Genomic DNA, 13,652 nt, shown 5'->3' with positions numbered 1-13,652 from the left:
TACAAGTTCTGGAAACTGCTGCTCCCTATTGTTTTTAATCAGTTGAAAAATTCAAGCTAACAACAGAAAAGCTTCAAAAACAGACTCCAACGAGAAACTGCTGAGCTTGAATTAATATGCAAACTAGATACCATTAATTTGGGTTTGAACAGAGACTGGGAGTGGCTGGGTCATTACACATATTGAATCTATTTCCCCATGTTAAGTATCCTCACACTTTCTTGTCAACTGTCTGAAATGGGCCATCTTGACTATCGCTACAAAAGTTTTTTCTCCTGCTGATAGTAGCTCAGCTTAATTAATTAGCCTCTTACAGTTTGTATGGCAACTTCCACCTTCTCTGTATATCTGTCTATCTATATGTTCCATTCTATGCATCCGATGAAGTGGGCTGTAGCCCACAAAAGCTTATGCTCTAATAATTTTGTTAGTTTAAGGTGCCACAAGTACTCCTGTTCTTTTTGTGGATACAGACTAACACGGCTGCTACTCTGAAACCTATTATTAAAAGGAGCAGACAGACTGATATTCCCAAGAAGAAAGGGAAAGCAGAACTTTAGTTGGATACAGAATGGTTGGAGTTGCTGACAACAGTTAAGGCTGAAGATGGACTGATCAGGAGATTTAAAAGATATGTCAAGCTATAAGAAAAGCTGACGGAGGAAAGGTTTCAGAGTAGCAGTTGTGTTAGTCTGTATTCGCAAAAAGAAAAGAAGTACTTGTGGCACCTTAGAGACTAACAAATTTATTTGAGCATAAGCTTTCGTGAGCTACAGCTCACTTCATCGGTGAGCCGTAGCTCATGAAAGCTTATGCTCAAATAAATTTGTTAGTCTCTAAGGTGCCACAAGTACTCCTTTTCTTTTTTTGAAGGAGGAAAGAAAGTTTTAATAAAAAAATGAAGTTTGGGATAAATAAGAACACACACAGCATTAGAGGCATGGAAGGAGTACATTTAGATCCAGCTGTTGGGGAAAATCTTCAATATTGATGCAGAAGCGATATTAAAATTATTATAACTTTAAATTGAGTTGTTACAAACTTGTTTGCACTTTTATTGAATACTAAGATATAACTCTAAGAATGTTATAGTCAAGTGCTTGGAAATAAAGCAATACATATGTTTTGCTAGTTCTGTTACAAAATGTTAAAGCTAATCAAAGAAATTCCAGAAGGTTTTTGCTTCTATATTTCAAGGACAATCAAATCTCAAGAAAACAGACCATGTAAAACACCCATATTTTAAGTGGAGCCTTAACTGTAAAAAGGAATGCAGGGTGTGTTATCAGAGCAATAAATCTGAGAAGAGTGGGCTCTACCAACCCCCACCCTCTTGCAAGAAAACCTGCTTGTGTTCTTAAAACTTTCAGAGAAGAATATGTAGCTGGAGAACTGTTAAACTTGTTTATTTTTTAAATGCGGAAATGGCAAACACCTTTGTGAAATGCAGACTTGCAAATATGTTAGCTAAATGCAAAGCTCCTAATATAGCTCTTAATGTCATTGCTATGTAAATAGTAAAATGCTTCACGTACCAACATGGCATCTAATGACCTTGCTAAACCAGTGTAAAAGCCATTAAGTAGTGAATATTTATATTAATGGGAAATTAAGAACTGGCCCTGGATAAGAAAACCCTTAACTAACTTCAGAAGATAAGAATCATCTCTCTAAAGTTAACAACTTTTAGTTATTTAAGTTAAAGACTTTAAAGTTATTTAATTTAAAAAGATATTTGAAGATTAAAAACTTTTGTATAAACAGGTGTGTTTGGGCTTTTTGAAAACAGACATTCATTTTCTGTCAAACTAAACAAATCTGAAAGAACTTCTCTGAAACTAGACTGAATAAAAAGAGTTAAAACCAAGTAAAAGTTATCTGGATCTTTCGTGTCACAAAAACAAAGGCAATTAAAGAAATGTTGCATATTCATTAAGCAGACTGTATACTCAGGAGCTGAAAATGTCAACTAAGCTAACCCCGAAGGCATGAAGCAGTGACCTTTGAATCTAAACAACCCTGCAAGAGGTGTGTTTTCCTATAATTTAATGGACATAGGAAGGGGATGGGTATAAAAACTCTGAAGTGAGCACTCCTCACTTACACACACCACTACCCAACTCAAACACAGCACTGCCACAGACAAGTAAGAAAAACCATTTAAGAAAGAGGAGTCAAGAAGAAATCAACTCAAGGAAAATCTCTCCAAGACTTCAACTTGGATTGGTGAGATGAAGTTACCTAAGACACTGCCAGTGGATGAGATTTAAAACTACTGTAATGATTTTGATGGAATGTTGAAATCCTGTTGTAATTTAAGATTAACAGTTTCTCCTGTTAATCACCAAGTGGTTAGAAAAAACGGCTACTTACTTTCTCATAACTGTTGTTCTTTGAGATGTGTTCTTCACGTCCATTCCACATTAGGTGTGCACACGCTGCATGCACGAGCGTCGGAAACTTTTCCTCTTAGCGGCTCCCTTTGGGCTGGCGGGGCCCCCGAGTGGCGCCACTGCGCTGTGCATATATACCCCCGCCGGGCCGACCCCCTCCAGTTCCTTCTTGCTGGCGACTCCAACAGAGAGGTAGGAGGGTGGGTGGTGGAACGGATGTGAACAACACATCTCGAAGAAAAGTTACGAGAAAAGAAGTAACCGTTTTTTCTTCTTCGAGTGCTTTTTCACGTCCATTCCACATTAGGTGAATCACACACTTACCTCTGGAGGAGGGTAGGAGTCACGGAACAACTGCTCTGAGGACCGCTCTGCCAACTGCCACGTCCTCTCTGGTCTGCTAGTTGACCGCATAGTGGGTCGTGAAGGTCTGCACCGAGGACCAGGTGGCTGCTCTGCAGATCTCCTGGATTGGGACCTATGCCAGGAACGCCGTGGAAGTTGCTTGCGCCCTGGTCAAGGGGCCGTGACCGCCGGGGCCGGAACACCTACGAGCTCATAGCATGCTCGGATGCAGCTTGTAATCCAAGACGAAATCCACTGCACTGACACTGGGAGGCCCTTCATCCTCTCGGCTACAGCTACAAACAGCTGCGCGGATTTGCGAAAGGGCTTGGTGCGCTCCAAATAGAACGCCAGCGCTCAACGCACATCATAGCATATCAGGGTTGGAAGGGACCTCAGGAGTCAAATGCCATCTTCCAGGAAAGGTGGAGGAGGGAACAGGAAGCAAGGGGCTCAAAAGGGGGTCCCATGAGTTTAGAGAGGACCAGGTTAAGGTTCCATGGAGGGACTGGTGGGCAGGAATACGGGAACACCCTCTCCAACCCTTTAAGGAACCGTCCCATCATTGGGTGGGAGAACACCAACCAACCCCCCGTGAGAACCCCGGACGGAAGGCGGAGATGGCCGCCAGGTGCACTCTGAGTGAGGACGGGGCTAGCCCTTGCTGCTTCAGGTGCAGGTGATACTCCAGGATGGCCTGCACGGGGGCCTGGCATGGCCGCACCTGTCGGGGTTCACATCAACACAAGAACCTTTTCCACTTGGCCATATAGGCCGCCCTGGTAGAGGGCTTCCTACTGCCAAGCAGAATCTGCTGCACTGGAAGGGAGTGTGGTGCTCTCCAGGGTGTTTAGCCACAGAGCCTCGACACCATCAGGTGCAGTGACTCTAGGTCGGGGAGGAGAAGCCGCCTGCCGTCCTGTGTAATGAGGTCCCAGTGTAGGGGCAGGACTACTGGGGCTGCCACCGACAGTTCTAGGAGTGACGTGTACCAGTGCTGGCGGGCCCAGGCTGGGGCGATGAGGATCACCTCCGCCCTGTCCCTGCACACCTTGAGAAGGACCTTGTGCACCAAGGGGAGCGGGGGGAAGGCATATATCAAGCCCCCCTCCACGGGATCACAAACGTGTCCGAGAGCGAGCTCGGGCTGCGGCCCTGGAACGAGCAGAAATGCAGGCACTGGGCGTTGGCCCCGGTGGCAAACAGGTCTACCTGGGGAAATACCCACCCGCGGAAGAGCGAAAGCATGACATCCACCCTGAGTGTCCACTCGTGCATGCGGTACGACCTGCTGAAGGAGTCCGCCAGCTCATTTCATACCCCTGGGAAATAGGACGCCTCAAGGTGAATTGCGTGGGCTATGCAAAAGTCCCAGAGGAGGAGAGCCTAGCGACAGAGTGGCGAGGAACGAGCCCCACCCTGTTTGTTTATATAAAACATGGCTGTAGTGATGTCTGTCAGAACTGTCATGCTGTGACCACTCAGAGTGGCATGAAAGGTCTGGCAGGCGAGACGAACCGCCCTGAGCTCCTTCACATTGACATGGAGTGACCGCTCTGCTCCGGAACACAACCCCTGCATCATGAGGTTCCCCAGGTGAGCCCCCCATCCGTGGTCTGATGCGTCCATCACCAGCATCAAGTCCGGTTGTGGGGCGGCAAGGGGATGCCTTCGCAAACCACAGGCTGTCACTGCCACCACAGCAGGGAGTCCAGAACGTCCCTTGGGGCTGTCACTACCAAGTCCAGGGGGTCCCTGCCTGGGTGGTACACCCGAGCGAGCCACGCCTGCGGAGTCCTGAGCCTCAGTCTTGCATGCCTGACCACATGTGTGCATACTGCCATGTGGCCCAGCAGCTGCAGGCAGCACCGGGCTGTTGTCGTTGGAAACTGGCGTAGGGACGTCACTGCTTGCTGGATAGCCTGGAATCGGGATACCGGAAGGCTTGCCCTGGCCTGCACCATGTCCAGGACTGTCCCTATGAATTCCACTCTCTGCGTGGGTATGAGCGTGGACCTGGGGACATTGACCAGGAGCCCCAGCTCACGGAACAATCTCAGGGCCACCTCCACATGGCCCCGCAATTCTGCCTCGTATTAGCCCGTCAGGAGCCAGTTGCCGAGGTACGGGATTCTCTGCGTAAGAAGGCCGCCACCACCACCATACACTTTGTGAACACCCTTGGGGCCGCGGCTAGACCGAATGGCAGAACCACAAACTGGTAATATTCTTGGCCCACGGTGAAGTGTAGGAACCGCCGATGTGCTGGGTGGATGACGATATGAAAATATGCGTCCTTCATGTCGAGGGCGGCGTCCCCAGTCCCCCGGATCCAGGGAAGGGATGATGGTGCCCAGAGAGACCATGCGGAACCGGGCCTTGACCAGGAATTTGTTGCGCCCGCGCAGGTCTAGGATGGGGCGAAAGCCCCCTTTGGCCTTGGGGACGAGGAAGTACCGGGAGTAGAACTCCTTCCCCCTTAGGCTGTGCGGCACAGCCTCTACCGGAAAAGATGGGAGTTGCCTTACCAAGTGGGAAGTCGGTCTAACGAGACAACTCCCATCTTTTCATGTGCTGTGTATTTATTTCTGCTACTGTATTTTCCACTCCATGCATCTGATGAAGTGGGTTCTAGCCCATGAAAGCTTATGCCCAGAGAAATAGTGGAATGTAATTGGCCTTAAGAGTCTTAATATTCATAATTGGCTCATTAAATACTGTGTCTAAGTAATAAATTTAAATGTTTTCCTTGATTTCACAGGGTTTAGCTAAAACTGCCTACTTTGCCAACTATAAACTGGTTAATTATTTACTAATAACCAACAGGTTCACCAGCCTTGAAACAGAACTCTTTAGCCCATCTATAAACATTCTTAGCTGCCTAAGGACATAGTAAGGGATGGATTCACAATAATTTTGGAAAATAATTTACTTTGTTCTTAACTTACCAAGAGAGAAGAGCCCACAGAGGGGTTCACTCTCAAGGGTGGAATCTCTGTTAAAGCTCTCTTCAGAAAGATATATAGAGCAAATTGAAATGGAAGTCACTAGTTTATCACTTGTATTGTGTCATTTGTTTGTTCTGCTGAAAGTTTTCTTTTCCTTTCTTTGACAATAAAATAGCCGTAGTTAATAATTGTTATTATTTTGCTTGGTCTTGATCAGAATACTATTACTATTTATACCATATCTTAAACTCCAAGACAATTTTCTGAAGGTGAAGTGGCACATTTGAATAAATACACAATTAAAGCAAATGGATTTTTATAATTAAGAGACACAGTCAACTTCCATTTACATCTGATTTTTATTTTAACCTACCATTTCTATTTGTGACACCTACAAATATTTTAACTGGAAGGTTAAAGAAAGAAAGGCTCCCTATTTTTATCAGTTTGTCTTTTTAGACAATAATCCTATTTGGACACAAACTGAGCTTTCTTTCATATTTGTACAGATCATAGCACATGGCAGGTGCACGCAAATACATATATAAAAAACTAATAAATCAATATCAACATTTACAACAAAGTGCATTCCAGCACAATCACTATTACAGGATTTATACTATCTTTAAGTGATAGAGGAATGTACATCAAGCTTTTTAATTTGTCAATGAGTTGGTTTTAGCGATCTTAATAGCAAAGAGCATAATATTAGCAGACTCTAAAGCGACTTTAATCCCTAGATATTTAAAAAAACATTAGGCCACAGAGGAAAATTCTCTCTGGGCATGGAAATAAGAGTTTACCAAAGCAAATAACTCCTACTTCTGCCAGTTGATCTTGAGACAGGAAAGTGCTCCAGAATTACTAACATCCAGAATTCTGGGAAGCAACTGTTTTGGATCAGTTAAAGAAAAATAAGTGGTCACCAGCATAAAGAAATGGCATTTAGAAGAGAAGCACTTGCAATACTTGTTTAATGGATTTTTCTTCCTCACTATCCACTACAATTGAATAAGATAGGATGGCTGTGTTTCCATTTGCTTTGGCCAATGTCACTCACTGCAGCTAGCAAGAGGCAATCTGATGGGGTGTGTTGATGTTTTAAGGCTTCTTACAGCATCGAAATATGAGTTGCAACAGTACAAAATGTACAGACCCCATCATTGGAGCCCTCTGAAAGTGTGAATTCCACTGCAGTCAATGGAAGCTTTGCATTAGGAATACCTGTAGGATATAGCCTGATTTTACTCAGTATTCCTGAGGAACTGATCCAAAACTGATTTTACTCAGTATTCCTGAGGAACTTCAAGGAACTGATCCAAAACTCACTGAAGTTAATGGAAGGCTTCTAGGCCTTTAAAGCCAGATTTTAACTCACACTATGCAACTATTTGCATCTTTAGGTGCCTAAATACCTTTTAAAATCTGGCTCCTGACGTTATATTAAAATTAACTCCATGACAGTTATTCTGAAAAAAAATATATTAATAATGAGTCATGAACAGTTAACAGGCTAGGAAGAAAATTAGCTTATGAAAGGATTCTTGTTGAGTTTCAAAAAGACAGTCTGCAAGAAATATTTTTTCTAACAAAACAAAATTTGTCATAGTCAGTATTAACTTAACAGGAGAATATTATATGAATGATTTAACAGCAGCCTCATCAGGCAATATTTGTACTGGTATAAATGCATGTAAACTGCATGTCTTTGTTTACTAATCTGATCAAATTATTCTGACCATCAATTTAGTTACAATGAACATCAAGTTATTTGCTTCACAAAGGCAAATCTGGCAGCTCTCTCAGGAAAATGAGAAGGTGTATTTCCCAAACTAGACTGTATAATTTGGCAGTTGCATTTTTCCTTCCCTTAGTGGAAAAAGCAATAATCTTACCACATGAAGTCACTTTGAAGGCATCCCAAATAAAGGATTAGACACAGTAAGGACATTAATTTATTTTGAAGAAAGAAAATGCTATTTTATAAAAGAATGTAGAAGAGTGCAAAAATCATCCAACAGGCAGCACTTAAACCTCCCCTGGAATAGTTTTACACCAGAACAAAACTTAGACAAACTGAATATTGCATACCAGGTGATAGAGGTTAACATCTCCAGATGGAAAACTTAATTTTTAGCAACCCATCCAAAAGCAGATTTTCCAAAACCAAAAAGAAGAGAGCTGTAGACTTCAGAGTAAAAGGAGAACTTCTGTGTCTATATAACACTGGTGATACCAATCCTCCCTCTATAAGATCCCTTTTAAGGTACCTGTAGTTAATCGAGAGGCCTATCAAGGGTCTAGTAGTCACACTCTAAAATTCTAGGTAACGGTGAGAGGCTGTGCTTTGAGTCACTCAACCAAAGCTGTTCCAAATGATTAAGGAGTAATACCAACACACAATGAAAAAAATCCTGGCAAAGTCCTCCTCAGCCAAGATAGGCTCCCATATTATGTGCACTACAGGAAGAAGACTGTACCAGGGAAACAAAAACAGAGGCTTATCTCAGATAAATTAGGTTGCAGAAGAATGTCACTATCTATCTAACATAAAAAGGAGTCAATGGAAAGCAATCAAGTTTCATGTTGTTCAACAGCTACCCAGTCTATCTGTGCAGAAGTAGTGTTAGCTAACTGTTGTTTAACTTCCCAAGCTGGGGTTCCCATGATTTAAGTAAAAACATGTAGTAGCTGGCAAATATAAATATTCTCCTGAAAAAAATATCCGATAAGACTAGCATTTTGTAAATGACATTCAAATTAAAATGGTTGTTACACTGTGAGTCATAGAATCAAACAGTCAAAATTAAACCACAAATTCCTGTTTTATAAACATTTTCAGGAAATACTGAAATCCTCCTGTAAGATGCTTATCTTAAAACTAGGAGCCTAATGTTTTATAGCCTATAATAATCCTATTTAGTTCTCTGAAACACCACTGCATTCCATTAACGCAGTGGTTCACAACCTATTTACTACTGTGGGCCGCATATGCGGCTCTCTGTGTTATGTGGGTTGCATACATACGGATATATACTATCTGTATGGTGCTGAGGATGTCACATGGGCTACACCTGTGCGCTGATTGGGCTGCAAGCTGAGAACCAGTGCTTTAATGATACATAATTGCAATTATGAAGATAACTGTCTTCAAAGACTCTGGACTAAAACCCTACCCAATTTGGCAATGTATAGTTTTAAAGTCCTCCTATTATCTAATCATTTTAATAAGGTGATTTTTGAATCCTAGATAATAGAATATTCATATAAACTTAAAAGGCTGTGGGGCAGTATACTGGTACTTTCCTCCACCAACCCGCTACTTAGTGGTAAAAGGGTTCCTTTCACACAGCTGGGCCATTGCTCTGCCTGATCTTAGATAATGTGAGCAGAGCAGAGCACTGGTGGATTATGGGGTACTCTTTGTACTTATGGGCTTGTCTATACAGACATGTAGTGCATGGAATGCTGCAGAGTGAAACAGCAGTATATCGAAGTGTATAACAGAACTTTTAGTGCATGGCAGCAGGGTCCAAACAGCCATTTAGTGGGCAGCAGGCTAGAGCACTGTAGATTTACACCCTGCCTTGCTGTGCACTAGATCTCCATAGACAAGCCCATGTTATTAAAGAATAATCTGGCCTGCACAATAGAGGAAAAGCTGTTAACACTACCCTTACTAATATAGGGCAGCAACATGGTGGTGGGGGAAGAAATGGTCCGAAGGAATGCAAAGGGGGAGGAAGGTATAGCAAAGATCAGCATTCAACTTCCTTGCTGCACCCAAAACTGCACTAAAAACAAGCATATCTGTTTTAACAGAACTGAAACAGATATATTTGCTAAGTGTTGATATTTTAAAAGGGATGCCATCAGCTTTAAATCTATCACTTAAAAAAAGTTACCTGCTTGAGTTCCTCATCAAATTTTTGGTGTTTTACAATCACATTTTCCTTTTAAAAATATTTTGCTTCCTTTTTCTGTGTGTAAGAACCCCACAAAAACAGAAGATAATGACTGCACAAAACGTGCTGATAAATGAAGTCAATCTAAGGAAGATTTTTCTCTCTCACACAGTCCTCTTTGTAATCATAAAAAGTGAAGATTTCACACAAAAGAGCAATTCTGATGTTGGTGACTGTTCTTAAATTCTCCTGTAATACTCAACTTCAACCAAAACTTAAGTCTTTCCTTTAAAGCCCAGGGCTTCCCATTAGAATGTTGCCTTTTAGACCCCACTGTGGAACCACAGCGCGGGTCTACCTTTGGTCTTGGTTAGTAAGTTTAGGCTATTTTGCCTAGTGCTATGGTAAGTTAATCAAGAACAGAACAAGTTTTAATTTCTAGTCACATTCCACAAGAGGAATGCATAACTATACCCAGGATTCAGCAAGGTACTTAAGTACTAACATTAAACATGTAAATAATCCCATTCATTTTGCTGAATATCTGGACATAAAAGATGAAGATCAACCTTTAAGGATTTTTAATTTCTTTTAAATGCACTACACCTTCTATCTGAAGATCCAAAAGAGTGTCACAAACCATTAATGAATTTTAGGTCAATACCTCTGTGAACTAAGAAAAATATAATGACCATTTTACAGAAGGAGAAACTGAGAAGAGATTATGTGACTTGCTGACAGGCACACAAACTGTCCATGATAGAGCAGGTAAAAGAACATATACATTCGGATTCGAAGTCACATACTTTATCAAGCTGATCCTCCCCTCAAATTTATTATACTAGTTCATAGAAGGAATGCCTACATGACAAAAAAAACAAATCAAAACAAAAAACTCTGCAGCAAGTCTCACTTCAGTGGTGGCAGGCAATATATGCATAAAGAGGAAGGGAACAAGATAGGCTGCAATCATAATAAGTAAAGATTTCAACAACATGTTTGTTTCTGGAGCTCTTGATCCCCCCTGCCACCAACCAAAGAGTAGGAGAGCAGAAAAGCCCAAATAAAAATAATTTAAAATGGGGAATTTTTCTAAAAAATACTGTACATACTATTTAAATGGTGCTCCATCAGAAAGGTAATTTTATAAAGTTAGTCAATTTTTTTAAAAAAGTAGAAGTTGACAAAGTCTCCTAAATGTATTAAATCCTGACATGGAAATCAGCTCATTTTATGCAAAAAGAAAAACTGCTAGCGGACAACTATCTTGTAGCCAATGTTACAGTTACTGAGAAACAAGTATCAGAAGAAGAAAAGTTAAGAATCTGTAAAGTTTCGTTCTGTCATTCAAGTTCAGCGTATATTCTACACTCACTCTTGCATAGAGTTTACAATGAAATTAAATGACAGGGAAATTGAATGTCTGTTTACAACAGACATTCTCGTAATATCATTGATGCTTTTCTTTAACAATGGTATGTCATGTTTCAGGGAAAAAGTTAGATGACATTAAGTTTGTTACATTTGAAGAAAGGAATGCAGTTTAGAAATCTTAACTATGAATCACAATAAACTACAGTATTAAAAGTACGTTCCCTTTTCAATAACAATGGGAGCTGGGTGAAGTGTTCCAAATGGTGCTTATGATATGTGTAGAATTATTTCTTTAGCTATTTGCACAGTTTTTATTTTGATGGTATAAAACAAATTTTGTCCAGAGCTAATATAATAAAGAATAAAATTCTATTAAAGTTTAGGTTCAAGAAGCTTAAATCTTGATCTGAAAACATCAGAATGTGAAATCTGACCAGCTACTAATGTTGAGAAAGCATCATATGGCACAGTAAATTCAGCTTAATTTTACAGATGCTTACATGTTGTCTCACTAAACTTTATCTTGATTTTAACTGCAACTTTTTTGTAATTTCATGTTGCTAAACAGAAGCGATTTAATCTGGGAGAGTACAGACACATTATCTTTATCATAGCACCACTAGAGACTAGGAAACATCTTCAACAAGTAATTTCTCTCTAAAAAGTACACAAACAGCCTACATACAGAAAAAATATATCCCTTACCTGACAGAATTATGCTGCCTGTGTTCTATTTTCATTAAAATTTGCACATCTGACTGAGGAGACATTGTATATATTTTTAATCTGGAAAAAAAACAACTCATGAAATCTAGACAAATCACATTAAAGAAAAAGTCCAAACCACTTGTTACCGTTAAGAGATTTACTAACTTTTTAGATGCCTACAACCAAAACAGCAGGGACAGGACGATGGTGAACCAATTTGGCAGCATGTGACCTCCAGAAGAAAAAAGGGGAGCGTCCATGTACTAGCAACGCAGATACAGGTTAGTAACCGTTTTCATGTTCTCTCCACAGGTACTAATGCGGAGAGTGGACTAGATGATACATCTGAGGGAAGGGAACAGAAGGAGACTCTGCCGATTGGAAGGCATGAGATGCACTGTCCTAGGGTTGGGGGTTCCACAACCACCGCTCCCAAGAGAAGGAGGCGGGTGGTGGTGGTCGGGGACTCTCTCCTCAGGGGGACTGAGTCATCTATCTGCCACCCCAACCAGGAAAACTGAGAAGTCTGCTGCTTGCCAGGAGCTAGGATTCATGATGTGACAGAGAGATTGCCGAGACTCATCAAGCCCTCGGATTGCTACCCCTTCCTGCTTCTCCATGTGGGCACCAATGATACTGCCAAGAATGACCTTGAGCGGATCACTGAGGACTATGTGGCTCTGGGAAGAAGGATAAAGGAGTTTGAGGGGCAAGTGGTCTTCTCGTCCATCCTCCCCGTGGAAGGAAAAGGCCTGGGTAGAGACCGTTGAATTGTGGAAGTCAACAAATGGCTACGCAGGTGCTGTCGGAGAGAAGGCTTTGCATTCTTTGACCATGGGATGGTGTTCCAAGAAGGAGGAGTGCTAGGCAGAGACGGGCTCCATCTAACGAAGAGCAGGAAGAGCATCTTCGCAAGCAGACTGGGTAAGCTAGTGAGGAGGGCTTTAAACTAGGTTCACCGGGGGAAGGAGACCAAAGCCCTGAGGTAAGTGGGGAAGTGGGATACCGGGAGGAAGCACGAGCAGGAGCGCGTGAGAGGGCAGGGGTCCTGCCTCATACTGAGAAAGAGGGACGATCAGCGAGTTATCTCAAGTGCCTAAACACAAATGCAAGAAGCCTGGGAAACAAGCAGGGAGAACTGGAAGTCCTGGCACAGTCAAGGAATTATGATGTGATTGGAATAACAGAGACTTGGTGGGATAACTCACATGACTGGAGTACTGTCATGGATGGATATAAACTGTTCAGGAAGGACAGGCAGGGCAGAAAAGGTGGGGGAACTGCACTGTATGTAAGGGAGCAGTATGACTGCTCAGAGCTCCGGTATGAAACTGCAGAAAAACCTGAGTGTCTCTGGATTAAGTTTAGAAGTGTGAGCAACAAGGGTGATGTCTTGGTGGGAGTCTGCTATAGACCACTGGACCAGGGGGATGAGGTGGACGAGGCTTTCTTCCGGCTACTCAAGGAAGTTACTAGATCGCAGGCCCTGGTTCTCATGGGAGACTTCAAATCACCCTGGTATCTGCTGGGAGAGCAATACAGCGGTGCACAGACAATCCAGGAAGTTTTTGGAAAGTGTAGGGGACAATTTCCTGGTGCAAGTGCTGGAGGAACCAACTAGGGGCAGAGCTCTTCTTGACCTGCTGCTCACAAACCGGGAAGAATTAGTAGGGGAAGCTAAAGTGGATGGGAACCTGGGAGGCAGTGACCATGAGATGGTTGAGTTCAGGATCCTGACACAGGGAAGAAAGGAGAGCAGCAGAATACGGACCCTGGACTTCAGAAAAGCAGACTTTGACTCCCTCAGGGAACTGATGGGCAGGATCCCCTGGGAAAATAACATGAGGGGGAAAGGAGTCCAGGAGAGCTGGCTGTATTTTAAGAATCCTTATTGAGGTTACAGGGACAAACCATCCCAATGTGTAGAAAGAATAGTAAATATGGCAGGCGACCAGCTTGGCTTAACAGTGAAATCCTTG

At 42.4% G+C, this 13,652-nt stretch overlaps 1 protein-coding gene across 1 annotated transcript in view; it reads right to left on the bottom strand.

Moving 5' to 3' along the window:
- ZNHIT6 (zinc finger HIT-type containing 6) overlaps positions 1-13,652 on the bottom strand; it is a 60,568-nt gene that overhangs the window by 26,540 nt on the left and 20,376 nt on the right. Inside the window, exon 8 of the mRNA XM_074961391.1 lies at positions 11,671-11,751. Within this exon, the coding sequence (XP_074817492.1) occupies positions 11,671-11,751 (81 nt within the window). The remainder of the gene's footprint in view (positions 1-11,670; positions 11,752-13,652) is intronic.

This window comes from Natator depressus, chromosome 8 (assembly GCF_965152275.1).
Source record: "Natator depressus isolate rNatDep1 chromosome 8, rNatDep2.hap1, whole genome shotgun sequence".
Lineage (NCBI taxonomy): Eukaryota > Metazoa > Chordata > Testudines > Cheloniidae > Natator > Natator depressus.
Note: the sequence above shows the minus strand (reverse complement) of the source record. Positions and strands in the feature narration are given on the sequence as shown.